This window comes from Fistularia commersonii, chromosome 32 (assembly GCF_037954325.1).
Source record: "Fistularia commersonii isolate RoL2024-O1a breed Wild chromosome 32, RoL_Fcom_v1.0, whole genome shotgun sequence".
In the NCBI taxonomy this organism is placed as follows: domain Eukaryota; kingdom Metazoa; phylum Chordata; class Actinopteri; order Syngnathiformes; family Fistulariidae; genus Fistularia; species Fistularia commersonii.
This window is the reverse complement of record NC_141315.1, coordinates 5,365,257-5,392,149: the sequence shown is the minus strand read 5'-3', so window position 1 is coordinate 5,392,149 and position 26,893 is coordinate 5,365,257. Positions and strand designations below refer to the sequence as shown.

Sequence of the window (26,893 nt, the reverse complement as noted above, 5' to 3'; positions counted from 1 at the left end):
CAGACTCCTGATCAAACTACAGTCGTTAAAAGGAGGATATTTCAGACGAGGAATAAATAGAACACCGTACCCCCACACCGGCAGGAATGGTTTCTCCTCGCGTATGTTGTCACAGGCTCATTAGCGTGCAATGTTGGACAGTAGAGCAGTGGGGCAATGTTGTAGTTTGCAGAGACAGGCAGGAGTGGGACTTGAAGTTAACTGTTCTCATTGCTTTCTGCCTGTCTGACGCCTACTTGCCTTCTTTGCAAAACAAAACCTCACGATGGTGAAGCAAAACTAACCGGCTGCCCGGCGTCTTCGGTGATTCCGACGGGTTCATCGCGATGCTCGTAAGTGGTAGTTTTGCCCCAAAATAGTAAATAATTGTTCATGTTCTTGCTAATATGGCATCTGTTGATAGTTAAAGTATGATGCTGCCTCGTGTTAAAAGTAAGTGGTTCGGAATAATTGGGTGTAATATGACGAAAAAAAGTATATTAACATTCACCAATAACTAAGTAGACTTCTCTTTGGAACTAAAGTTAGCCCCAATTAGTTAGCTTAGCAACTTTTCCTCATGTGTACTGCATTAGCCACGACTCTTTTGTCTTGTGTGGGTTTGTACTAACATGAGTGCTGGTTTTTAATCTGCTGTTTGTCTTTGTTATAACCCATGTGTTACATTTGAACAGTCTAATACACGGATTAATTTGGTGAACATTGTGGGAATTTGTATTGTATGGAGTGTCAATAAGTTGATCTGATACTGTTGAGATATAAGTGAAGGTTAAGAATCCCTGATATGTGACTGTCATTCAGTTCATAATGTAGGAGTTCAGCCTTTTGACAGTGTACAACAATTTAATGCCTACTTATCCTGATGTTTGTCGATGAGGTATTACAACATTTACAACATTATTATAGATGCCATCTAACTTTGCAGTGCAAACCGTGGGACTTTCTTTGGGTCCCTTTTTCTTGTACGTTACATTCAGACCCATTACAGTGGAATGTTGTTGTCTTATTTCCATCTAACCAACCTTCCCCTCAGGTATGAAGACAGGCCTGGCTGACACACAATCCAACCGATTTTGAAAGTTAAGCACACAGTGAGATCATTAAGACAAGAACCTGTTGAATCCGACTCCAGTGTCCCATGGCCATGATTCTAACTGCCAAAGTTAATCAGTGACTTGAACTTGTATACATTATTACATGGGGAAAATAGTTAAATTAAGGACAGGATTCAGATGTGTCATTTCCCCTTCCTGGTCGATTTATTTCATAATTTATCATCAGTTGGCCTTTCTCTTGAGTTCAAAATCCTGTTTGCTCTGTAGTCTGCGTGTAACATTCTGTGAGCTCCCGTCACACCAATTTCTTTGCCAAACTCATTTCCCTTTCATGAGGGATTTTGGAAAGGGGTGTAAGGGACTGTCTGTGCTGGTTACTTAGACAAGCTCAGTTTTCAGGGCCTTTTCTTCTGCAACTGAGAGGCATCCACCTGGTACTTGAACAGTTTTATCACAAGTACAAAATGGGGTTCCCAAAAGATCTTGATTATTTCTATCATTGCCAGGGTCAATTATGTTCTGTTAAATATGAGAATTATGACATTATTTCAGCAATTACTTGCGTCTTTGTGTGCAAGTATGGTCAGGGGACATGCGGTGTGGGGGAGCGGAATTCCTGCATGCAATACTAAAGAGAGCACTCTTCCCCCTCCACTAAAGTTTAAAGTTGATAGAGCTGTGTCCAGTGGAAGTGACTTATTCGTATTCGTCTATTAAGATGCAATGTTATTCTGCTGAGGAAGGAGGACGATGTTGTGTCCTCAACCCTTTGTAATTAAGAGACTTTGTTAGATTTAGCATTCAAGTGGGCAACATTTCTCTCCAACTTGGCAGGTTTGTTGAAAGCCTCGATTACAGAGCTCAACAAAGCTCTTGTTCTGAACAAATGTATACAGTGCAAGTGATTATGTATGAGATAATTAAACAGCAGGCCTGCTTTAAAACGTAGGCCTCCTTGGCTGCCCTGCATAGCCATGCTGAGCCTTTGTGTTTATGGTAAGTGGGCAGCTGCAAGCTTGTGAGACCTTGGCTATACCCCAGGCCCTCAACCGAGCCTGATTACTACAATTGAGGCCTCCCAGCCATGCTCATTTCTAACTATTCACTCACTGCTTTAAATGTAGAGCGTGCCTCCTGTTTGACATAGCCTAATTTCTGAGAACATGCAGGCAGCTGAAGGTTAGCCTTTACTGTGTATTTCATAAATTTCTTTTTTTTTGTCAGTCATTCTTAGCACAACTCAGTGGCACCTGCTCTTTATGGTTGCTAATTAATTACTACACTATCAAAACAAATGACATGTTCACAAAAGAATTTCTGCAGTAAAACTTTTTTTCTTTCCGTAAGGCATCATTTGTGTTTCTTGTGTGTCTGGCCACCATTTATGACATCCTCGATCAACACACCTACCGTTATGACACAATAAAACCTCAGGGGTCCAAATATGGATCCTATATAAGCCATGCAACCTGCAGGATCAGGCCACCTGGGCCAATGTCTGCTAAAGTATTTTGACAACATGTATAACTTCTCTACGGGAGTGAAGACTTCACTTTTACCCAGTATTCCATTTCGTAAGTAGTACAATGATCAAGAGTAGCACAGATCCTTCAGTTTGGTTCAACTCAGGCTGTCTCAGGTACTCAGCAGATGCTCAGATTACACAGACAACCACACGCCTTGGATTGATGTGAGCAGCGTTCACACCCGGCTGCTATGCGTGCAAGAGTGTCAACTTGAAATTTCACACGTCGAATAATTTTTCGTGTCAGTTTACGCAGATCAAAGTTGTGATAGCCAATATCTTATACGTGTGATAACCCTAATACATTTATAAATAGTCTTTTTAGGTACACAAGGTACAGCACCGGTATCAGTCTTTTTTTTCCACCAGCTGTCTAAGTGCTGTAAAATGGATTAGTATTAGCTCTAATTGTCAGTCAGACACAAAGCTGCCAAATCCTTATGTAATGTTGGACTAACTCATAGGATTACAGTCTGAGTAATGTATGGAAAAGCTGCTCTAATTGGGGAAAGAGCTTTAAAAAGGCTGTACTTTAGATGCCTGTTTTAATGGCAAACATGACCGCCTTTTTTACTGTTTGAGATTTGAATGTTACCAACAACAACAGCAGTCCAAACAAGGCCATAGAGAGATTAGTTGAATTTGTGGTTTCCTATCTTGTCCTGTCTAGTGCTCACTCGTACTTTGTGCAGTGCAAAAGACACAATGGTTCACGATCCTTTTGTGACCACAAAGGAAGTGGCATCCACTCATCAGAGGAAGAATTTTTCTTGTCTTTAGGGAAGGGTGCTGTCACTGCAGGGTTTGTCACAGTTGGCCGGTTGTCTGTTTGCATGTGATGCAAAGCCACGTCTGAGGGATCGTCCCGCATTGCTCTTCCCGTTTTCAGCGATTAGGCTTCTCAGTTGTCACATTGACTGCCCCTGCCAAGATAAAGTGTTATCAAGCTGCAGAGAGTACCACTGATTCCTGATAATCACAGTGGCGTTTATGAAAGTGAAATGGTCTAGACGTCAAAAGGGAGTGGCCCCTCTTTTGGAACTAGATAAAGATAATGTCCTCATCTGCATTCTGGAACGTAACAGTTCATGTAGCATGAAGTGCGAGTATTGTGTAGTTTCATAGTTTCATTGAATTGATATTAGTAAACTTCTTCAACTTCAGTTTGTTTAAAAAAAAAAAACAAAACAGAATCTTGCTGGATTGCTGCTGCTTTGCAGCTTTGTATTTACTCAATACTGTACTGAAGTATTTTAATGAGTTTTAAGAAGGGGTGTGTTTATCCGATTTGAAACATCTGGATCACGGGAGATCCAGGCACTTTTAATTGGCTTCATTGAACACCAAAAGAAGCCTGGTCCCTTTTTCCACACGTGCCACAAACAGGGAGTGCAATTTGTGGCAGGACATAACACTTATGAGTGAGCTAAAAGGGCTATAACCTGATTATATGTCTGCTATTGTTTAAAAAAATAACAACAATGCTGCGCTAACTAGAATTATAATCATCCTAAAATTATTTCCATATACTTATTTCTGTGGCATTCTGTAGTTGTTGTTTTGTAAAGCACTACATTTAAAAAAAATCCAGAGTACGTAAATTTCTACTTTTAAAAGGCTCTGGGGGTTTACTCTAAGTGTTTTTTTGTAGTGTTATAAACCATGACTATTTGAAATTATCTTAAATTTATGATGTTGGGAGTTTTTTGTCACTACAATCATAACTGATGTTTAAAGTTTTTGAGACTTGAATATCAGATAACACTTTTTGCATCTCGTCTTAAAGTACTCTTTAAGCTAAAATTAGATGCATTTCTTTTATACGGGATTTCTTTTAGTTTGTTTTGTTTCAATCTCCCTCCATCACAGACCCATTAAAGTAACATGTGGACAGCTGTTTCCTCTATTTTAGCATGCCCCTAGTTATTTTGCTCCTCAGATCTGTGCGGTTGCTGCAGATGTACACTCTTAAGTTGTTTTCCTGATGTGATAAATGCTGGTAATGGAAATCATATGGTGAATGTAAACACCTCTTCCAGTATGTCAGCTCCCTTAGGGTCTTGTGATCTTGCCCTCCTCTCCTTTATTCCCTGATACGCACGCTCGCACGTACACACGTACGCACACACACACACACATACCTCAACTCCTGATGTCATCTCTTATTTCCCACGATGTCCTATCTTCCTTATAAAGTGGTCATCTTTTTCACATACACATCTATCTGTTTTCATTTTTGTAGGCCCGCAGTTGTTCTGTCACTCAAACACACACTTCTTGACATTGCATTTACCATCTTGTGTCCACAAAACATGTTCAACACCCTTTGTTGCTGTCTACTCACAACAGACCCCATGCAGTGGGGTCTATTGTAAGTTCGATGTGGCAGTAAATCTTCTGATTAAAAAGTTTTTTTTTACGGGTGGTCAATAATCAATTCTCCTGTAATCATGGTGCCGCATAAATGTGACAAGGGTTGTTTTGATAACTGCAAGGTCAGCTATTCCCAGCTAGCCCTCAAGGATTACATTACACAAGTTTGACTTTGCTATATTCCGCTGTGTAGGCTTCAGTGTGGAACACTTTGAGGAAACTTGCTCTCTCAAATGACTGATAATCCGCCACATAGTCAAGCAATAAGAAAACAAGGTATAGAGTTCCACTTTTGGTGATGGGGTGGAGATCTATGTGGAAGTGAAAATGCAGCCTTTTCAAAATGTAGTCTGCCCTCTGGCAATGGCCGAGATGCCATGCAAATGAAAGTGAGTGTGTATTGGAAAGATGAGGTTTACCTGCTCCCTTGAAATTTTAATTTTTTTTTTTTAACCATTCACCTCTTTACTTTCCACTTTCCATTCTCCACCATGAAGATATTCAACAGGTTGCTCATGTGGATAGAAGCAGGGGCTCTAAAAGATTCAGTATATGCATAGTGGTTTGGTTAATGTCACAAACTGACAGATCACAAGTCAGTTTTAAAAAGCTTCAAAAAGATTTCAATTACTTTTTCATTCAAGAAAAGTCATTCCAAGACAGTCTCTCTCAGACATCGCATTGATGTCTTTCTAATGTCAAATTGACATCCTGTGTATCTGGTTCTTGGGAGACAATTTATCAGTATCATCTATTGAAATTAGCTAAAGTTTGTCACTGCTAAAATATGCTGCAAATATAAGACAGTGTAACATAACAGCATTTTTCAAATTTTCTAATATCAGTATTGGTATTCTCTCTTAAAATCCAGTACTAGTGGTGGCATCATAAATAAGGTAGATTGTAATACTAGCCCACTTTAAATACACAGTCAAAAGTAGATAAATAAATCCTGGCCGTGCCTCAAATAGACTTTGCATGAAAGTGGCCCTTGTGATTTTTGTTGACCGATTGTTAGCATTGTCACCATTAGCATTTACCTCAAACTCAGATTACAGATAATTAGAATTATAATGGAGATAATTATAGATCATAATAGAGGACCATTTGAATGCAGAGTCAAAAGTAAATAAACCAATCCTGGCTGTCCCTCAAATAGTAACAGGCTTTGCATGAAAGTTGCCATTGGAATTTTTGGTGGCTAATTGCTAGCATTGGCACCATTGGCATTTACTCAACTGAGCCTTATACAGCCCATAATGTGGCTGAAGATATTTATTTGAAATGACATAAATGAAACCCATTGTAACAGATGTGACTCAAGCTGCCATTCTCACCATGACCTTTCAAGTCAACAGATGGTGAGTATTTGATACCCTATGGAGTATTCCTTTAGAAAAGCTTTGGATTTGCTCTCCGTCGACCGTGTATGTTTAAGAACTTCTACCCTGGGGAACTGATCCTTTCACTCCTGAAGGATTTTTCGGCCTTGTCCGGTTGATAGAATTTCAAAAATGTACTGAAGTCTAATCCTGTGCTCATCTTTTTGTGTCTGCACAGGATTGGGCCCAAGAGTGAAACACATTCCTGGAGGAGCTGAGAACTGGCCTGCTCACTTCATGTCCCTTCAAGATGGCCAGTTTGACCTTCCATCACTTTAATAGTTTAGAACAAGGATGTGTGTTGCCATGGTGATAATTTACAAGAAAACACTGGAAAAGAAGGGTGCCGACGATGTAACATCTAAAAGTACAGAGCTGGGCCCGGTAAGAACTTCCACTTCTTTTATCAAGTGCATGTGTGCTTACTTGAACGAAGTATGGGATGTTTTGCTGCAAGCCTGAACCGGGATTTTCAAGGTGACAAAGGTTGTTGGTTCAAAATAGGGTATTATTGCTGGCAATTATGTGGCTTTTTGTTGAATTTTCCAACATTGTTTCAACTTTAAGCAAAGTTTAATATTGACACAGAACTTCCTGAATCTTTTTTTTGGGGGTGGGGGGGGGGGTGGGGTAAACCAGCTCTGTCTTACAAAATCTCAGAGGGAGAATGCCCACAATTAGGAATGTGGGTTGTTTTTGTTACAATTACCTGAAATTGCATCATAGCCCCTGTCAGCTATGATCAACAGGGTGATTGTCATCTGGTTTTGAGTCTCCCATTAATTTAGTTCCAAATTACAATTAAGTATTTGCAGTTTCAGAAGGTTGAGCAACACTGGTTCGTTTTATAGTCAGCATTCATGCATTTGAAATATTCTTTCTGCGTGCCTGGAGTGAGAAATTTCCCCCACTTATGTGGACTCCAGTTGCCCTCCCAGCCTCGTGAAATGAAGTCATCATGCTTGCAGCCCTGACCGTCAATCAGTAGCACTCATGGAAGAGCTGTTTATTGATTAGTTGCACCTACCCTTCACCTCTAAAGCTACGAGAAATGCCCTAAGACACACGCTTGTGGGATCTACGTACAGACATTTGACTTGGAATTAACTTTGTAATGCCAGAACCTCTGGTATATTTCCACTGGGCTGACAGTGAGTCTTTCCACAGTTCCAGACGCAGACCATGAGCCAGGGGACTGCCCTTTTCTCTTGTGGACTCATGGGTAAGAAATGCTGTTAACATATATGTACAGCTTCAAATCTTGAATCTTAAAATCTTATCCAACTGTGTAATCTTAGTCATGCAAAACAAAAGTAACTGGACATTTGAATCTGTTGCTTATAAAACCTAGCTACATCTATGCACATGCAGTCTGGTTAATTGGCATTACTCATAATGGCCCAATATAAACTTTGATATTTGAGTAATTATTATCGCAGTATAATTAAATGTATATTATACATCAGGATACTACATCATTTCCATTGACTCACTGTGTATTCTCTTATTAATTCTTTAACGGGGCACAGATATTGTGCTTTTTTTATCAATCTTTGCCTCCGTAATGGGACTTGGGCTGTGATAGCTCACTTATTGTTAGGAATTGTCAGAGATTTACTGACAAAATGCTTGTAACACTAAGGAATAATGATCTCCAGAACAGCAGCGGGTCTTCCCTCTTGCGTCATTCTTGATCATACGCCTGTTTGTGTGCAACATGTTGGACACTTGTTTCTGCCAAGACGAATGGTTGGTAATTGTTTGTTGGCGCCTTATCAGCTGGCATGCTGCTGCTGCACGGTGCTTTTTAAAAAGTTGAAAATTTGATTAGGACTGGAAAAAAAGTTCTTCCGTAATTTATCCGCTGTAGGTGAAACAAACCCAAAGCATCTAATTCCCCATACTTGTGGATTTTCTCTTTTGCACCGCAAGTTTGCCTGTGCGGATGGCAGAGTTTAGCCACGCCAGTAGGTGCTGTCAACAACGCCCTTTGTTCTTTGTCCTGCCATGCACCATGGATGGCATTTTAAGTTTAACCTTAATGGGAAGAATAGTCCTTTGCATACCAGGATTGGCCTTGTGTTTTAGCCTGACTCCGAGTTAACTGACAGGTTGAGATGGGCTGACCGGTTCTGGGTTTCAAGTGATTTTCTGTTTTGGCAATGACTGATGTGTTTCTGGGCCGGCAGTTCAAGGGCTGAGGCAGAGTTGGGCTGTTGATGTCAGAAAAGAGTCAAATTGCTAAGTTTGATGGGTCACTGAAAGTCTTGTCGTACGACAGGGATTGAGCTTTCCTTTACCAATCGCTTATAATATGCGCATGTACTGTGAGCAAAAAGTAGCACCTGGAGGACAGGTTATATTTTTTTAGAGCTATTTCACAAAATCCAGAGTTGTGTCAATATTCATGCAAGGACTGTTGCGCAGACCTGGACTGAAGCCGTGTCATGAATGTTGGCCATGTCAAGGTTGCCAAACTTGACCTCGTGATCGTAGTGCCTCTGACTGGAAACCGGTTTGTTTCTATTTTTCTTCAAGAAAATACATTTCCCTGATGTGACTCTGGCCAGATGGAATTTGGGGCAGTTAGTTTCCAGTTAATGTCTAAAATGATTAAAACAATGTGTTTGGTCTCCAAAAAGATGTTTACAAGTTATTCCAAACGCATCATGGTTTGCATAAACCCAACCCATTTTTCATCCCTCTTAAAAACGACACTAATATAAAATTCAGTGTCTGAAAAGTAATGATTCTCATGATGCCAAGGAGAGAAAGTGAGTTGATAACCACTGCTGCTCAACTTGGGGAGCTCACATTGATGGATTTAAAATGAAATGCAAATGATGATAGTGAACGATGGGAACATGATGAAATCATGATTTGAGTTAATCCAGATCAGCAGCTACAGTAGTAGTTGTTGCCAAGTGCATCAGGGGGACTACTAGACACCTTGTTTTTTTTCCCTCATACAGCCATATGTTATCATATACAGTTCAGTTATTTAAGCAGAATAATTCATACCAATCTTCTTTGAATTCAGATACGAGCCGGTGGTGTGAGGTGGGACACAGCTGTGTCATACAGCAGAGGCCAGTGGGGACCAGCTTGGAGAGTCTTTGGGACGTCCTGCCCGAAGTGCACAAGAGTTCTGCTCACTGGGGTTGGGATGTTGGCTCCACTTCGAACACAATCACCAGCTTGTTGCAGAACCTCAGCCTGACTGAGGCTGCCTCCTCGCACTCCACGGCCCCTCCAAGCAAGCGTCAGTGCAGGTCCCTGTCTTGCTCAGACGAGCTCAGCGGCTGCCGCTCTACCTGGCGCCCGCAGGGCTCCCGTGTGTGGACCACAGTAGAGAAGAGGCGGTGCCACAGTGGAGGCAGTGTCCAGCGTGGCTCTGCCGGAGCCGCCCAGCTCGGCTTCCCCGCCATGCAACGCAGTTCCAGTTTCAGCCTGCCCGTTCGCTGCAACACTCTGGAGCTGCCCTGCTTCACACCGCGCCCCCCCGGCCTGCCCACCTTCACTAGCATTACGGCTTCCTCCACGACACTGCTGTCCTCCACGCCCTCAGCACAGCCCCTCTACCTCTCTCATGAACAGATCTGTGTCCCTGAGCCACATGGACCCTCGCCGCCCAGCTCCCCCGACTCTACCCCAGAGCTGGAGCGCCGTGGAGGACAGGGGGGTCTCGCTCGTAGTCACTCGCAGCCTTGCGTCCTCAATGAAAACAAAATTGGCGTAAAGCGCAGAAGACCAGCCGACACACACAAACAGAGGCCTTCTCTGGATCTGGCCAAGATGACTCAGGTTAGTACTTTAGAGGTGTAAGTTTCACACTATAATCTGTTATTTAATCAGGGTACTATAGACAGATTTTTCTTTTTATAATGCAAGGACCAACATGTTCAGTTTTCTGTAGCTTGATATCCAGCCGTCTGCTAAACAGGTTCCTAGCATTACTGGCACAACATATCACAGCACCAGTGTGTGCTTCCCAGCAACACTATCCAGGCCTTTAGACAAGGCCCTCAGGAAACCGTCATGCCAACTGCAAGCTCTGCTAGCTTCATGGTTTCACTTCAAGTCGGGCAGTTATACCCTGTAGTTGTGTCAATTTTCTCTTTTTTATGTTGAGAAAACAAACCACTCCATTGTGTCTGTTCTCCCTCAACACACACCTCAAAGTGTTTCTGCAGGCATTGACTTCAAATGAAGGCGATCGTTCATTCATGTAGGTTTGTTCTGGGTCACATTCCACTATGCTGGTATTTGTTCTTGTAGAAATGGAGAGTGTGACTCAAAGTATGGTTTGATCAAAGTGGGAATTAAGAGGTCAGTGAATGGCTCAGATGAGTTTAGTTATATTAGAAAAATGGCCTTTTGAAACATCTGGTTTGAGCTTAACAATTCATTTTATCAATTGGTTACAGCCTTGTGTCTTCTTGACACACACACACACACACACACACACACACACACACACACACACACACACACACACATGCTCTAATGTTTCACACATTCACCTTCTGGATCATAAACACAGGGCTGGACTTGGCCCCTCTCAGGAAGTCATCCAGAGTTTAGCTTTGTCTTAACAACAGCGGTGCTGTGACACAACAAGCAAACGGCACACACACTCCAAACAGGGAGGATGAGGTCAGCGCAGAGAAAAGAGTTGGGGGCGAGGCAAACAACAATATTTTTACAGCAAAACGTCAGGGTGCCGAGGTTGTTAGCATTGGATCTTTCCTGCTTTTGGTGCAACGTGTTCTCTGGTCTGTCAAAAGAGCAATTGTGTTATTGGTTGTTAGCACAGCCAAAGGGAAGGACGCCTTGATAACCACGAGAAACTCTCAGTGCTTCATATTAAATCATTTGTTTTGTAGATTTTAGAAACATGTCTCTCAAGTGACTTTGATTAGTAAAGTAACCTCAGTTACGCAACTAAACCTGAGTGGTAAATGGAAACTACAGTATTATAAATGCCATTTTTTTCCGTTTTGTAGGTCAAGAAATATTTGCTGTGTTTCAAAAGCTGTCAAACTCACTGCTGGTCAGATAGTTGTATTGGATTCCTGGATTTTTTTTTAAAGTTTTACAGACTAAACAGTAATTCAAAAGAATTGGTGGCCATTGGAAAAGGCCGTTACTGCATAACCTTGGAACCTCTCCCCCCCACTCAATAAAGGTATTGTGTCACACACACACCCCCCCCGCCCCCCCGGAGTCTGGTCGAAAAACTTGAAATCTGTAAACAATTGGGGTGCTGATGCTCAACTTCAGCACCTCTTCATGCTTTTTACTTCGCCCTATCGCTATGCAAAGTCACCTTACTTCTCAAAGACTGGCCACAGTGTGGAGCGTGTCTCTAAAGTGTCCTCTCGTCCACATGCCACAGTGCTGTAGCTTTCCAAGGAAAGAAACTGCTACCATCTGTGTGGCTCGCTGCAGCTCTGTGAATGTCAGGAAGTAGAGCAGCTGTGGCAGGGGTTATGGATCCTCACACTGGGGAGAAGCACGTTGGGTAAAGAGATATTGATTTCTGTAAATTCAGCTTAGTGGGTAGATCACTGCCACAACCAGGCCTCATAAGCTATTGATTCGCTTTTATTGATGGAGAGTCAAGGTCAGTATAGATGGCAAGACTTTCTCTTCTGATCGCCATTAAATGGGGGCTACTGTAATGAGATGCAGTAAGTTGTTTAAGGAAATTATTTTATGTATTCATTTTTGTTTTTATTTTACATCAAAAACACAAGAGCTCATCAGTTGTTAGTCAGAGCTATTCCTGTGTGGTACATGTTGAAGCTGTAACCAAAATACTTGGGCCTTATCAGTTTGGTCCCATGGTCTGGGCATGAAGTCTGATATAAAGACTGAAGTGCTAAAGCCGAAGGCAGATATGTGACTGGCCTGGTGTTGACAAATGTACCAACTAAAACCAGAGCCAAGAAAAACAGCAAGAGCCTGATTGATCAGGCACCATTGTTGGGCTAAAGATGCATTTTGAAAATATGCATCCTTTCTTGTGCATCCAACTTTATTTACAGCTCAGACAAGCTATATCCCTGTGAGTGGGAAACCGCAATGGCACGCTAAATGCAAAGATTAATAAAAAAAATAGGGCTATTCTATTTATTGACTCTAACTTGAATTCTGGTTCCCGATTTCCAGTTTTAAAATGTGTTAATAATTCGGCTGAAGTTTGAACTGTATTTTAAACACTCACAATAGTTCCACACAACCAGCTGCTCTTGGTGTCATTTTCACTCGAGAGAATCTGTGGACATTTAAGAAATAAATGTCAACCTTAAAATTCAAGGTTGGACTGTGGATAAACAACAGACATTGGGCCTCTAGTTGTAATTGATAGTGTGATAATCAAATAAAAAATCTGAAGTTAAAAACAGTCTCCCTCATAAAATGAAGATCAACGCTCTTCTCGATTTCCAATTTGTCACTTAGGCTGAATGTTTCATGAACTCTTAGGACACAACTGAAGTATCTTAACTATGAGATTGGTCCTCCAGACATGAGGTCTGCATATGAATCCTTCTGGTTCCAGCCAGCCAGACACATCTTTTAAGGTTTGCATCACCAGCAGTCTACACATTTTACTCTTTTGAATCCAGCAATTTAAGATCTTCAAGATAAACTTTTCTTCTGAAATTTGGTTGCAGCATTCATGGCCCAGAATAAGTGTCCTAATGACTTGGATTGCATTAAATCCTGCACGGACATTCATGTTTCACACTGGATGAACCTGTGCATTTTCGCTAACTTGTTTGGCACACACTAGACTGGTGCCAAACTCAAGTTTTGAGCAGTATTTTGCGTTTTAAACAAACATCCATAAAAAAGTACAAACTAGGGGGGTGTATTAAGTTTCGTTATTCTCGTGTGTAACACGGGGGTATGGACTTTGGTATTTAGCTTACAGAACAATTGTCCCAACAACGATTTAATAGTTACTGGATGTGTCTGGATGTGCCCCCCTTTTTAATGTTAAATTACGAGGGAAATTATCACCTGGCTTCTAAAACACAACATGTTCTATGGGTGTTTGTAGTTTCTTGTTGAAAGCCAACAAAACAGTTTGTAATGCACAAAATAAAAGTGCTGAACTTCTGGAAACATAAGCATTTGTAATATTAAGATTTTGTAGCCTCCCAGAGTCCCATGTCATTAAAAAATAAAATCTGTTTGAGGCTTTTGTAATTATCATTAGACGGTCGCCAGCGCTGCATCTAATGTTTTCTGAATAGAAAAAAAAAAATCTGCCAATTCATTAAAGATCAGTTTTATTCTTTGTGTTGGCAGAAAGACATGCATCTCCCCACAGCCCTGTGCCTGTTAGTTATTGCGTAAGCCAAAAGTGACAGGGGTTTTCACAGGGGCTCTGTTCTCCTGTGCCCTTCTGGTCCAACACCGTGGCGGTCAGGCATGAGGCAGCTGTTCTGCCTTCTCCACATTAGTTGCACAGATTGGATAAGCCGTTTCATAAAGCTTCCCACTCCAGTGCACGCAGCTGTCAAGGGACTTGCCTGCAGCAGCATTGGCACATGTGGATTTGCCCCAAAGAAGTATCTGGGTGTCCAGTATCTGTGTTCTCATTGTGCGGCACCAGTGAAAGGCCGGCAAACCAGTGTTACTTGGCTGATGTCTGCCCTCGGGGTATTTAGACACATGCCGCCTGGGGTCTTCCTGGTTCCTCCGATGCATTGCCTTGTGCCATACAGACAGACGTATGCCCTTCCAAGCATTTATTTTTATACTATAATGGCTGTTTCTTCATGTACATTACTGACATCAGACTTCCCTTTAATAGTACAGAAGAGTGTCTGTTCTCATAAGATGGCTTGTCCAATGGACATGGGTCATTGTCCAAAGCAATATTTATGATTTCTGCACAAAGTATGCCATCACCACAGTAACTGAACTATGATGAGATGGCTAATTTGACATTTACGCTCAAATGCGTGTTCTTTATGTAAAGGACATTATATTAACCTAATAATGCTGTTCAATCCACAGAAACTAAGGAATTTCCACAGCCTGAGCTGCCCTGGAATCACAGGCGAGGACAGGTGCGAGTCGAGCCAGACCATCCCCACTCTCAGGAGCGCAGCTCAGAGCAACACTGAGGACTCATTCATGAACGAACACTGTTTGGACAATGTTCAGGCTCGGACCAAAGAGGGCGAGACCATCGAGGAAGCGGACTGGAACTCCGCTGACTTCGGCGAGGTGACGCCGGTGACAACCGGTGGGAAGGATAACACGCCTCAATGGGAAGGAGCGAACAGCACGAGGAAGGATGCGTATCAGCTTGGAGGAGAGCTCGACATTGAGCAAATCGAGAGGAACTAAGCTGGACTGCCTCCCTCTTGGGGAAGCTGATTTAGGGGACTCAAAAGTTTATCACCACACGGTGCAATAAACTATACTGATAGTCTTAAGGACAAAGTTGGCAACAATTCAGAACTTGCTTTTTTTTCCCTCAAAGAGATTAAACAGCTTATGTGCTATTGTTTGGGAACTTGGCATCGTCAAATGCTGTTCCCTAATATGTCGTGTCTCAAGTGTGTCTCAGGAGGACAGATTCAGGTGAGAATAATAGAACTTATAAAAATGAAAATAAAATACTAATGCTGGCTCAGAGACCGGGGTCGTAACATTTCTTTGTGAGCCTGATTACCTTTGCTGTACTTCCTTTGGAGAGAATTCACAACAGGTTTGTATACATTCTCTGCCCGACAAAAGTATCTGGCACTCTGACGTTCTTCAGCAGTACATGGGTACATGAAGGATAGAAATGGAGACTACTTCGAGAGCTACTTCGCCCTTTTCACCCAGCCTGTATGTTGAAGAGTTATAATTTCACATTAATGTCAGGCTTCTCTCAGATTTATGCTCTGGTTTGTTTGAGATTAACATGATGCTAATAGCATTAAATGGTTTGTAACTACAAAATGATGTAAATCATGAGCATATTTCTATACGAATAAACAGTTCAAAATGCTGTTCATGCAATGTCTGTTTACTCATCAAATATAGGACGGTTTCTGCGTGTTGCTGATTGTGGATGATTATGGACGCTAAGTGTGAACTCATTCGCACAAGTTAAACCCACAGTTTAAGTGTTTTAGAGGGTAAGATGTGAGAAGAGAGTAGTTTCCAATACTGAACAAATAGAAAATAGAAGGGTGTTCTTTGGCCATGGCCAATGAAGAAAAAATATACAACGTGTGTCAAATGGATCTACCCCGAAATGCAATGGTTTTGTCCTTGGAACATATTACAACCCTCAGAAATGCTTCCTGAGAACCCACAAACAGATGCATGATGGTAATTAAACAGTTTTTAACCACTACGCACTGTTTGTCACAAAGCCCAGATTGGACCAAAAAAAAAATTCAACATGGGAGCTCATTATAACAGGGCAAGTTAAACTGCTGTAAACTGTCACAAGGAAACAGTTACCTGCAACTAAGCTTGTGAAGTCGCCAAAGCCTGGTTATTAATGTGAAGCCCGTCGCTCGTGCCAACAGCCAATCAGCTGTCAGGAGAGATGGTAGTTCCAATTACAGAAACTTACTGGTATGGAAACAAAAAGACTAGATCAATTAAATTGAATGCTATTTCACTTTGTCCTTGGTTCAAACTACAAGAGGGATTGTAGTATCCAAAACTACATAACATACTTTTACTGATGCACATTACAATACTTAACACATTACTTTTACAAGCTTCCCGATGCATATCTTTCACAATTTATTTGAAATTATGAATGACAGATTCTTACTTGTATCTCAGATTTTCTTGCCATTCTTTTGTAACTTTTACAAACAAAAAAAAAAATCAATTAGTGCCCCACCCCTGTCATTAGCAGGGTACACACGTCAACAGCAGGGCCATTGTTGGGGTTGTCTTCGGTGCTACAATGCACACTGACCCAATTAAGAATCAGGAAAAAAAGACAATCGCAGTCGTAGTTGTGGTACTACTGATGAGCCTGTTTGTGTGCTCAAGCGCGGAGTGAGTAGGGAGGATGCCAGGCAGGGGTGGGAAGTCCGGTCCCTTCTCTCTCTCTCTTTTTTTTTTTTTGGGTTGACAAGTGGAGTGGTGGAACTGTGCGGCAGTTCACCCCAGAGACCTCCCTCCCTCCGTGCGTAGCGAAACAAAAGGGGCTTTTTCTCTGAGGAGCACAGTGACGTGTGAGGCGGCTGTGAATGTGGGCCATGTGTCAGGGCTGTTGCTGCTGCTGCTGCTGCTGCTGCTGCCGCTGCTGCTCGCTTTGACTGCCTCCCCTCCCCAACGCTGGCGCCTGTACAAACTTTCAGAATTGCACTGTTGTTAACTTTTTGATCCGCTGCTACATTGCAACTGTGACGCAACATCTCGATGTTTATTCTGACTTTAAGATGCCAGTCTTCGAAAGTGTTAGGAGCCGGGAAGAAGAAAAAGTACCTCAATATAAAGGTAGCTAAAACAATCTGGAGAATTCTTGAAACACTTAACCCTACAAATACCATACAGAGAATGACATTTAATTCGCCTACATGACTAATGCATATTCATGCTACTGCATAAAAATCTTCAAACTTGCACAGGAGGGCATTCAAGCCACTTCATTTCAGCATTTAAGTCCTTTTTGGGATAATGAACCAAGACAGAGAAAGAGGGGCCTTGTAAAAAGGCCAGCGTCTCAGATGTACTGAGACACTGGCCTTTAAACTCATTGGAGTTACAGGAGACCGTGTTCTGACGGAAGACAGGAGGACGGGTGCAGTATCCTCGTCTGCAACCCCCTCCAGCTCTGTCAAAACAGGGTGGCGTTCACTTTAGAACCACTTTTTTTCATACAAAAGTCTTATCTACTTGAGCGGAGACAGTCACTATCACACTTTAGTCAGTTTCCTGGGTCGATTGTTGCCACAGTTCACAGTAAAAGCGATGTCAGTGTTTTTTGCCTATCTTGGAAAGTGAATATTTTATTTTTCCTGTTATGAAGAGGCTGATGTGGCAGCTTGTCAGTTTTACCTTCTTGATTTGCGGCTTGGTTTATACAGCTGTATGTCAGCGCCGGTTCTTGGATTTAGTGCCTACACCTGCTTGGCAGCACTTTAGTGGCCAGAGTAAGAACGGACACACATCCTTTCCAGTTGAGCAGGTGTTGTATGAAGCTTTTCTATTAAAAGCAAAGGAGCGGAATACAGAGAGCACTCACTTGACATCCAAAAGGAACCTAAATCAAGCGCCATGTCCGTTTTCTATCGTTTTCATTTCTAGCAAATAGACATGTTGAACTTCACACTCTTTGGATTAAAGCATGATCCAGCCACGAAAGGGAAACGTTTGGTGCAGCTTTTAAAAGGGAAAGTCATGGATATGTTGCAGTAACAAGGGATGTACTGTACAAGACCGCTCACATCAAATGGTCATAGGAGGTCTAGGAGGTCTCGGAGGAACCTCTTCCATTACAATACTGTATGATCTGTGACGTCCACGGTCACATACTGAATACTACGACTTGATAAAAGAAACTGGACACTTTAAAAAGAGACAAAGACAGGCAGCTTTAGAACTGAGGTCAGCTGTAAGCCGTCAGACCAGGACAGTTAGTTTAAACTGCATGGTAATATATGAGCACCTTTTGGCTGGGATTAAACATACACTTGCGCTCCAGTTTGACATCACAGGGTCACGCATTGTATTTGGTTGAACGACACTGAGGCTCTGGTGGACATCTGAACTAAGGTCGTGTCCCTGGAGGGGACCTGTGACGACTATGAAAGTGTTAGCGGGGTACAGAAAAGGCAGTGTGTGAGACACATCTCCGATGTCTTTTAAAAAGGAAAGAGAGGGAGGAAATTCCTGGCTCCGAACCTGACAAGGTCTGTTTCAGAACTCTGCAGTGCCACTATGTGCTGCTGGCATGGTTGCCCGCGAGAAAAGGGGAGTGATGAAATGTGGGGAAACCATATGGCTTGGCAACTGAGAGAAAGAGGCTCCACATGGACTTTATTCCATGCACTGAAGGGAGGGGACGAATAACTGGCTGTCAAAACAAGTGCAGGTTTCTATGGACATCCATGCATTTAGAGCTGCAGGTGTGCAGTTTGAAGCTGACATGCTGTTTCCTGTCAAACAGGAAGAGCCAAATGAGCTGGGATGAAAGTTGAAGGTAACACACAGCTGGCACTTGTTAAGGTGGGTAAATGCACGTGCTTTACAAGAGCAGCAGTGTGTGAGCGGTGTAAGAGGAGCTTAATCCAAACAGATGACATTAAAAAAAAAGTATATAAATGTTGGGTCGAAGTAGGCGTGCCTACTCAGCTGAGGCCTTCTCAAAGGGGCCGCATTTCTAAGAAGAATAACGTCTGTTAGATATCGGGGGTTAATACGATTTGCTCATGAATGGTCATAGATAACAAAATAAATGCAGCTCAGAGACATTTCAAAAGGAGTTTAAAGGTGAATGCCAAAAATTAGGCGGACCACGGCGAGCCGAAGCCTCCTCCACTGCCTAACAGATACATGCCGCAATACACTGTCCCCAGGGTGTCAATCAACATAAGATGGAAATGAGATCATTGGCTTAGTGACGTGAGGTTATAGAGGGAGAGAAAGAAGCTGAGGGTGGGGATACTTCAAACAGCCATAACAGTATTTGGGTTCTATTTCGGGATACATTTTACAGCTGAAGTGAGACAAACATAGTGACTTTTTTTCTGGAAAACATGATGCGTAGTCAGCGATTCGAGTTCATTACTATGCACAACTTTTTATTGAAGATAGAAGTCTAGAATAATCTTAAACACAACACAACATACAGGCAAACATCATCACTTGTGACAAGCTTGGTGTCCTTTCTTCAGCCTGTGCTCATTATTTCAGTGTAATTCTCTCTAGGAGCCATCCCCTCAGCCAATACGGCATTAAATGCATAAATCTCAGAGCCATCCGCCAAATAAAATCCCCAAACCGAGGGTTCAGTGGAGGTAACAAAAGAGGTGGAGCCACACCCGGAAAAAAACGCGAATAGTCCAAGGTGAGAGCCCAGATGAAGTTTGTTATTCAAAATAGGACAGAAAAAAAAAAGAGAAAAAAGCTTGGCATTTGGTATTTGGCATTGACTTTTCAACTTCTGGCACTATTTGAAGTGGAGGGTGTTGGATGAAGCACAATGTAGAGTTGGCCTTTTAGTTGTTAAGACAGGTTTAGGCGCCGGCATAGGCTTTTCCATCGAGATGAATGCAGCATTTAAAAAAAAAAAAAAAAAATCACTGTATTTCAATTCATGATTTAAAACTGCAGATGAAGACAGAGGTCGGTCCTATTAAAACCTAAAAATGAGAGTTCTTGCATTCTAAAACACATTCCCCAACATTTTCAGTGTGTAAGCCTCCTTAATGTAATTAAAGAAACTAGAATATACAAATTTGTGGTATTTTGATTTGATCTGTTCCTAAAGTCATTGATCTATTGATCATAATATACATTTCATGCTTGGCTAAAGAGATTTAACAATGTCATGTGATAAGATTATTACACTGCAGATCAGTCAGCTAGGTTTTTAAGTGTTTTCTGTGTGTCCATAATATCCTGCCCTACTGCAGTTGTGCATGCCTGGACATGCCTGCTGAAATGAGGTCATCTCTGTTATTTGAAAGGTAATCTTTCTTTGCAGTCTCCGGTCACAAGGGTGGGATCAATGAGCTTCCCTGCACAATAATTATATTACGGCTTACCTATCAAGGCGGCCTGAGAGGTAAAGTGCAGCTAATTTGTAACTTGTGTGAAACTGGTGGCTGACCTTGCGTTAGCCCGTGAGGTGAGGCTGTCAGCTCGTGAGCTCTGGGGCCTGCGTGTTTGTGTTTAAAAAAAAAAAAAGGAAAAAAATAAAAAGAAAAAAAAACTTAGTGTTGATGAAGCTGCCAAAAAGTTGTGGGGGGAAAACTGGTCCACATCCCTGGGAGTTCTGCACTCTCATGAAGTGGAAAAACACCAACCTGGTTAAAGCCAAGTGAATTCATTCGAGAACAGTCAAATGCAGGTTTAATAGGTCCGTGTGAGACCGCGAGGCAGTCACATAATGAACAAAACATACAGCTGAACAATGTGCAAGGTGTGAGAAACTGTGTACCAGCCGCAAGTACTTTGCGATATACGTGGCTATTTATTTCCCTAAATCAGGAAGAAGTGGTAGCCCCGGCTCGGCAACGGTTTCGTAACGCACAGCATTTCATTACCTTTAATTGCCCAGTAACACTCAAGCCTGTGACAGCTAATGGTGAAGTGAACCAGAAAGACCTCAATTAATCACTTGGCAATGGGCTTTTGTTCTTGTTGAATCTATTTGGTACACTGAAACCTCGGGGGCAGCGATGGAGAATCATTTGTTTTACGCCCCACTTCCAGAGGCCTCAATGATCCAGCTGGCACACTGGAGCCCTATAACCATTTTTTCCCTTCTCATTGTTTTATTTAACCTCGCGGTAGATAGCGAAGTGAGTGTTAATGAGTTGTTAATGATATAACAATGACACGGCAGTCTCCGGGAGAAGCTTAGGATGGCGCAAATACAGATAAGCAGCTGTAGATTTGTGATGCTTCACTATGATGATGGAGAGCTCATGCAATGTTTGTTTACAGACGGGGGGGGAAATGCGAGCACAAGAAATCGGGATGATTCATCACACTCGGCTGAGTTCTGCATTCATCATCTCTCGGGGCCGGCTCACTTCCCATTTCGAGAGTCTGATTCGTGGGGAACAAAAAGCTGCAATGTCATGTATTTCACTTTAAGGCGCAAGCAAAGCTAAAGGTCTCATGGCTTTAACATTTAATATTACCTAGGTTGAGATTAAAAAAGGTTGCGGATGCAAACATTTTAAACATACTTCTAGAACCGCTTTATTATTAAAATACAGCTATTGAAATGGTTAAAGTAGACCATTTTAGTTCACCATACTGACATATAGAATTTTACCCATCAGCCTCTCAGCAGCTTGTTTCCAAACACACTGGTATCGATCGCAGGTATCTTATCTACGCAAATCCGACAAATTCCCGTGGCTCCAGTCTGCGTCACCTGGGGTCTCCTGCCTTGTTCTCAGCTCCCCCTTCGCTCGAGGATCGCGTCCACGGCCTGGGCCAGGTTGTCCACGGTGCCGTTCGCCGTCACATTCGGGTGCCTCTCATCACTCGGCCTGAGGGACCAGAATCAAAAACATACTTGAGGGGAAAACAGCTGCAGGAACAAACAGCAACTACAGCACACTTGATTAGCAAGGATGACCAACAACGGCAAGATTCCAAGATCCTTCGTGTGTGCACCGAGACGGCGGTGTCTACTCTGACTCAGGAGAGCTAAAACTAGGACATAAATTAAGAAAATTAGTTTACAACCTGTTTTTGTCAAGTCCAAGGGGAAGCTTGTGTTCTAAATCATATCTCAGAGTGATCATAGTAGCTGACTTAGGATGAAGAGACTGCATTTTTCAAACGAATCAAAGGGTTTTCAGGGGAATGTTTGGTGCATGGCCATCACCCACACTAAAAGGTGTGTGTGTGCAGCAGCTTGCCAAACGCCCCTGGAGGGATGCTCGTGTTTTCTATCACCAGCTGTAAAACTGTGCTCAAGACCTTTCTTTTAACCCTACCTGCAATTCAAACAGACCAAAGGGTGACCTAAATGGAAACAGCCGACCCCAAAAACAACAGATACTGAAAATAAAAATAAATCACTCATGCAAATGTGTCAAACCTCGTACTGGGACGAAGAGCAAAGTACCCGTACAGCTGAGCAGTGTATTCTCAGAGGGCTGTTCATAGGAAGTTTTAGGAAAAGCTCTGTATCAATATTTGCAAGGAATACGCAATAGACTGATTTGAAAATCTCTAAGGTGACTCCACTAGGGAGTTTCCGCTGTATCCTGAGGGACACACAATCTGAGCTCTTTAAACAGTGCCTTTGTTTTTAAAATTCCTAAATTGTTTTATTGTTGCGTCAACAGCCACCACACATTTCACTGTAAATGTTACTTTCTTAAATTATATTGTTATGACGTGCTGCTGACATCTTGGCCGGGTCACCGATGTGAAAGAGATCCTGATTGTAGTGTTTTTTTTTGTTTTTTTTTTTATACTGGTTAAATAAAGGTTAAAAAAATGATAATCAAATTTTTTGGGAAAATCCTAAGACTTGACATCAAGTGACCTGTGCATACTGAAAGCCAATAAGAAAAGGTGCAATGCAGGGGTGATGCATTTGCTGGCCATTGATAATTAGAAAAATAAAATTAAAAAGTTGTGTGGGATTTTCAGTGCCTCTTTCATTGAGTAATACACCAAACAAAAGCAAAAAAAGAGAAGTGTATTTTTTTTTCCTCATGATTATCCGCTTTACAGTTTCAAAAGCCCCTATGATGCTTAATAAGTGATACGCACAATATAAAGAAGAGTATCACATCAAGTTGACTGTTGAGCATCGATACGCCTTATGGAATACAAATATCTCAAAAACTCATAACAGGCAAGAGTCAAACGCACAGGGAGAGATTTGCCGGAGCTATAATCATAATCTTGATTCAGTTTGTAAATGGAGGGAAGCGGACGGCCTTGCCTATCTGCACACTGGTTACTGCCATTGTGTGGCTCTGGGCCCAGCGATGGCTGTAGATATGGCTGTTTAATCAGCTGGTAGGGGAAATGCGATCCATTTAGCGTGGCAATAGGCCGAGGGCAGCATTACAGGACCCTTTTCCTCCCCATCACATCAAAAGAAGGAGACACCCCCCCCGACACACACACACATTCATCTGCTGACTGCCTTAGACTCTTACACATTTATGAAGTGGTGCCGAAAGAACCCCCCTCCCCAGGCTGCCTTGACCAGACTCTGTGAGCTGCCTCTGTTCCCCCAGTCACAAGTTGGAGAACCAGATGGGGAGGCTTTGTCCAGCCCTGGGTGTGCGGCATGTACCGCCATTAATCCTGCCCTCTGAGAGCTTGCAGAGGACCATGACAAATATTTGTGAGCTACAGAAATAAGAGGCCTGTGAGGGGGCGAGGAGAGGTGTTGAATACTGAATCTGCGATGAATACGGGGAAGTGGTACCATGTGTTTATGCATGTCTGTCAGCCACCAGTGCTTGGGTTATGTGAGCTGGTCTGCTAATGGTCAGGGTGTTGTGTCTCCTGTGTGTTCTGGATTACTACCTCACCCTTGCACCTTACGACTGACTTCATGCACACATGTGCTGGCATGAATGCTTAGTGGCATGGCTCCAACCTCGCTGTCTATCTATCCCGATGCACCTTTAAATCTCTCATTGTCTCCACCTTTTAGACATGCACTCATGTGTATTCATTTTGTTGCTGTCCTCTTATTGCCATGAATAATGAAGGAGAAACCAGGTCAATGTGACCATGCAAAATTCAACACAATGCAGCTTGTGTTACGATGAGGTAATGTGTGGCTTACAGCATGTCCTTCAGGTCAATGTTATATCAATACACATGAAGAGATACTCAGGTTTGGCCCCTTAGTCCAAAATACATCACATATTAATGTAATATATTAATACATATATATTAATGAGGCCATTTAAAAAAAAATCAGGAAGTAGTAGCACTAAAGATGTTAGTACAACATAAGTGCCACCACCTTGAAAACATATAAAAAGTGGGAACTAGACACGTAAACACCCAAATCATCGGCTTTTAGGTCGACATCGAAGCTATACACGATTACCGAGAATGAAATCAAAATACGAAATATATAACATTTTGGTTTTTCCCAAGATACCATTTAGAATGATTGATAACTTTTACAGATCAATGACTTAGTTTTCATCACATTGCTATCTGTGTCGAATTTCGTCGCCTTAAAATGTGTTTGTAAAATGGGCCGTGACCTTGACCTTTGATTATCAAGGCCAATTCAAATAGATGGACACACAGGGGGAAACCTTGATATTCCTAAAATATGACATTCATTAGTTTAGGACAGATTTTGGACAACAGAATTAACATCAGTTCATCCATGGATTCAGACATTGATTGGTGTTGATGTCAACCTGCAGAATCACTGAACTCTTAACAATGCTAAGAACTGAGACCAAAGACAAGCATGACAGTAACTGATTATAAATCAAAATGACCAGATTCCTAATGATGTAAATAAAAACAACCAGTGACAAACCCATATCTGACCTTAATTAAGTGTTCTTCATATCACGAGTCACAGATGGCACTTATTAGTACGTGAGAAATTTCAATAATTTTTCTTTCAATCACTGTTCTACATACACATAGATACAAATCCCTTACAATAGCTACGACATCAACTATGATTAAACAGTTGTACATTCTGAAAGTTCTGAAAGAATGAGAGGATGGGTTTCCTATTTATTTAGCTCAGGCAATAGAAGATTAGGGACTGATCTATATTACGATACCTGGCTTTATAAAATATTGAGATATAATTTTTATAAGGACAGACTGTGTCTCCATGAAATGAAATTGGATACGAATGACTCATCCAGAAAGTGTACTCGGGGGTGTGGCTTGAGATTTGGAGATCCATAAAAAAAACACAAGATGTTGCATCCTATCAACCATTTCATTTTATGTCACAATAAGTTGTTAAGGCGTGGGTGTCATAAACTGAGAGGCATAAGGTTTGATCCATATAGGAGGGTTCTTGTTTTACCAAATGATATTAAGTTCATGAGTGTTGGGTGCAGGGCATGACAAACTCTCCATGAATCAACGCCTGACAAATACTGTCACACGATGGAAGCAGAAGTGTTCCTCGCACACAATTTCGGTTTGCACTTCTCCCTTAACCTTTTCACCTTTGCTGAGCACGCTCTTCACTCAACGAAGTGCAGATAAAGCAGATAAGACACACATGAGGGCATAAATGAAGAGTTCAACCTGAACCAAAGGTACATGACACGTAGAGCAATGTTGTGTTCGAAAGGTAGTGACAAACACTATAACTTTTGAGAAACCTAGGATCAGTTCCATTCCCAACAGTAGGATTGCAGTGTACAGAAATATTTGGTGTTCAGAAAATTTCCAAACCTTACTCTGAACTTTGGGACATCAAATACTGAAATTTTGCAGACAAAAAGTGGTTGCCCACGAAAAACCCTTAAGAGATGATTCTTGTTAGGAATTACTCATAGGACTGTGAGGCTAGGTAAATAACTAAGACAGAAAGCACAGTTTTTAAAGGTTGTGGTTCAGCGGTAAAACAGATGGATGCCATCAAAAAAAAGAAGGGAGAGCAAGTTGAAGCTGACTGACCAATGCAGGAGAGCAAACACCATTTATTTTAAAACTTTACAATCTCTTTCGTTGCTATGTGAGACACCAGTACGGTGGTTTCACTAAACTGGTAAATGAAAGAAGCTGAGACTCAAACCAAGTGGAGGAAAACAAACATTTCTTGTCTATCCAGTTAAATAAGGAAAACCAAAATAACACTACTAAATGCATAAATGAAACTGTCAGTTACAAATATTACATATATATATATACATATACATATACATATATATATATACACATACATGTACATACATATATATACATTCATATATATATATATACATATATACACACACACATATATATATACGTGTATATATATATATATATGTATACATCACATCTCACGCTACATCTCATCGACTCAGTCTAAAAGGCTGAGGCTTTCAGACACCTGGATTCCGCCAACAAACAGTATGTAGGCGTTTTGTCTGTTTTTTTTTTTTTTGTAGCTCAAGTTTGGACTTAAGTCAAAAATAACTTTTGGTGCTTGGAAAGAAGTGGCAACATGGTTCTGCTTCATAACTCTGAGAATTGGGCAGGGAGGTGGGGACGGTGACTTACAAATCCATCCTTTTCTCAAAATACAATCAGCAGACAGTGACTGGATTTTCAATTTCGGGGGAAATATTCCATCGGGGTTGAGTTACTTGAGAATGATGACTAAAGGAGAAAGTGATTTCCATCTATGTAGCTTTCCTAAAAATACATTTTTTAAATATAATTGGTCAATGCAATACATGCAAACCTGGCAATCTTGTTGGATGGTCAATACACCATCCAACGATCATGAACGAGCAGGTCAGTGCAATAATAACTACATTTGGTCGAAGTGAAAGAGAACGACGGCACGCAAATGCTGAAAAATAAATAACAATAATCGAACCAATAAATTAATTGATCACCTACACCGCTTATGCTGCCCATCCCAGCCGTCACTGAGTGAGCAGCTGGGTTCACCCCGGACCCTTCCCTTAACAAGTCCACGTATTGAGACATTCAACCATTCACTCTCTCATTCACACATCTGGGCAATTAAAGGTCTCCATAGACACTTACGGCATGTTTTTAACTGCGTGAGGAAACCGGAGATCCCGGTGGAAATCTGCGAGGATACTGGAGAACATGCAAAATCCTCACAGAGAGGCCCCCTGTTGGAATCAAACCAGGAACCTTCTTACTGTGAGGCAGAAAAGCTAACCATCCTTGAA

General features: G+C 41.8%; 2 protein-coding genes across 3 annotated transcripts in view; one reads left to right on the top strand and one right to left on the bottom strand.

Moving 5' to 3' along the window:
* The first annotated feature begins 135 nt into the window (after positions 1-135).
* Positions 136-15,357, top strand: fam53b (family with sequence similarity 53 member B). Its single transcript, XM_086139730.1, has 5 exons — positions 136-332; positions 6,514-6,719; positions 7,503-7,557; positions 9,376-10,139; positions 14,370-15,357. Exons 2-5 carry the CDS (start codon positions 6,630-6,632, stop codon positions 14,703-14,705), a joined length of 1,245 nt encoding a protein of 414 aa, XP_085995856.1. The 5' UTR covers positions 136-332; positions 6,514-6,629; the 3' UTR covers positions 14,706-15,357.
* Positions 15,358-19,096: 3,739 nt separating this feature from the next.
* Positions 19,097-26,893, bottom strand: part of lhpp (phospholysine phosphohistidine inorganic pyrophosphate phosphatase) — a 34,985-nt gene continuing 27,188 nt past the window's right edge. Inside the window, exons 7-8 of one of the 2 annotated variants that reach the window (XM_086139729.1) lie at positions 21,433-21,550; positions 20,382-21,098 (exon numbers count right to left, since the gene is read on the bottom strand). In XM_086139729.1, coding sequence (XP_085995855.1) covers positions 21,454-21,550 — 97 coding nt within the window. In that variant the 3' untranslated portion in view covers positions 20,382-21,098; positions 21,433-21,453. Of the gene's footprint in view, positions 21,551-26,893 lie in introns of both variants that reach the window. The other variant, XM_086139728.1, reaches the window with a different exon arrangement.

What these genes read in the sequence shown, in the direction of transcription:
- fam53b (XM_086139730.1), top strand. Translation starts at nt 6,630, where the DNA reads ATGTGTGTTGCCATGGTGATAATTTACAAGAAAACACTGGAAAAGAAG. An exon ending in AAAGTACAGAGCTGGGCCCG is followed by an intron (nt 6,720 to 7,502) that starts GTAAGAACTTCC and finishes GTCTTTCCACAG; the next exon opens with TTCCAGACGCAGACCATGAG. An exon ending in TTTCTCTTGTGGACTCATGG is followed by an intron (nt 7,558 to 9,375) that starts GTAAGAAATGCT and finishes CTTTGAATTCAG; the next exon opens with ATACGAGCCGGTGGTGTGAG.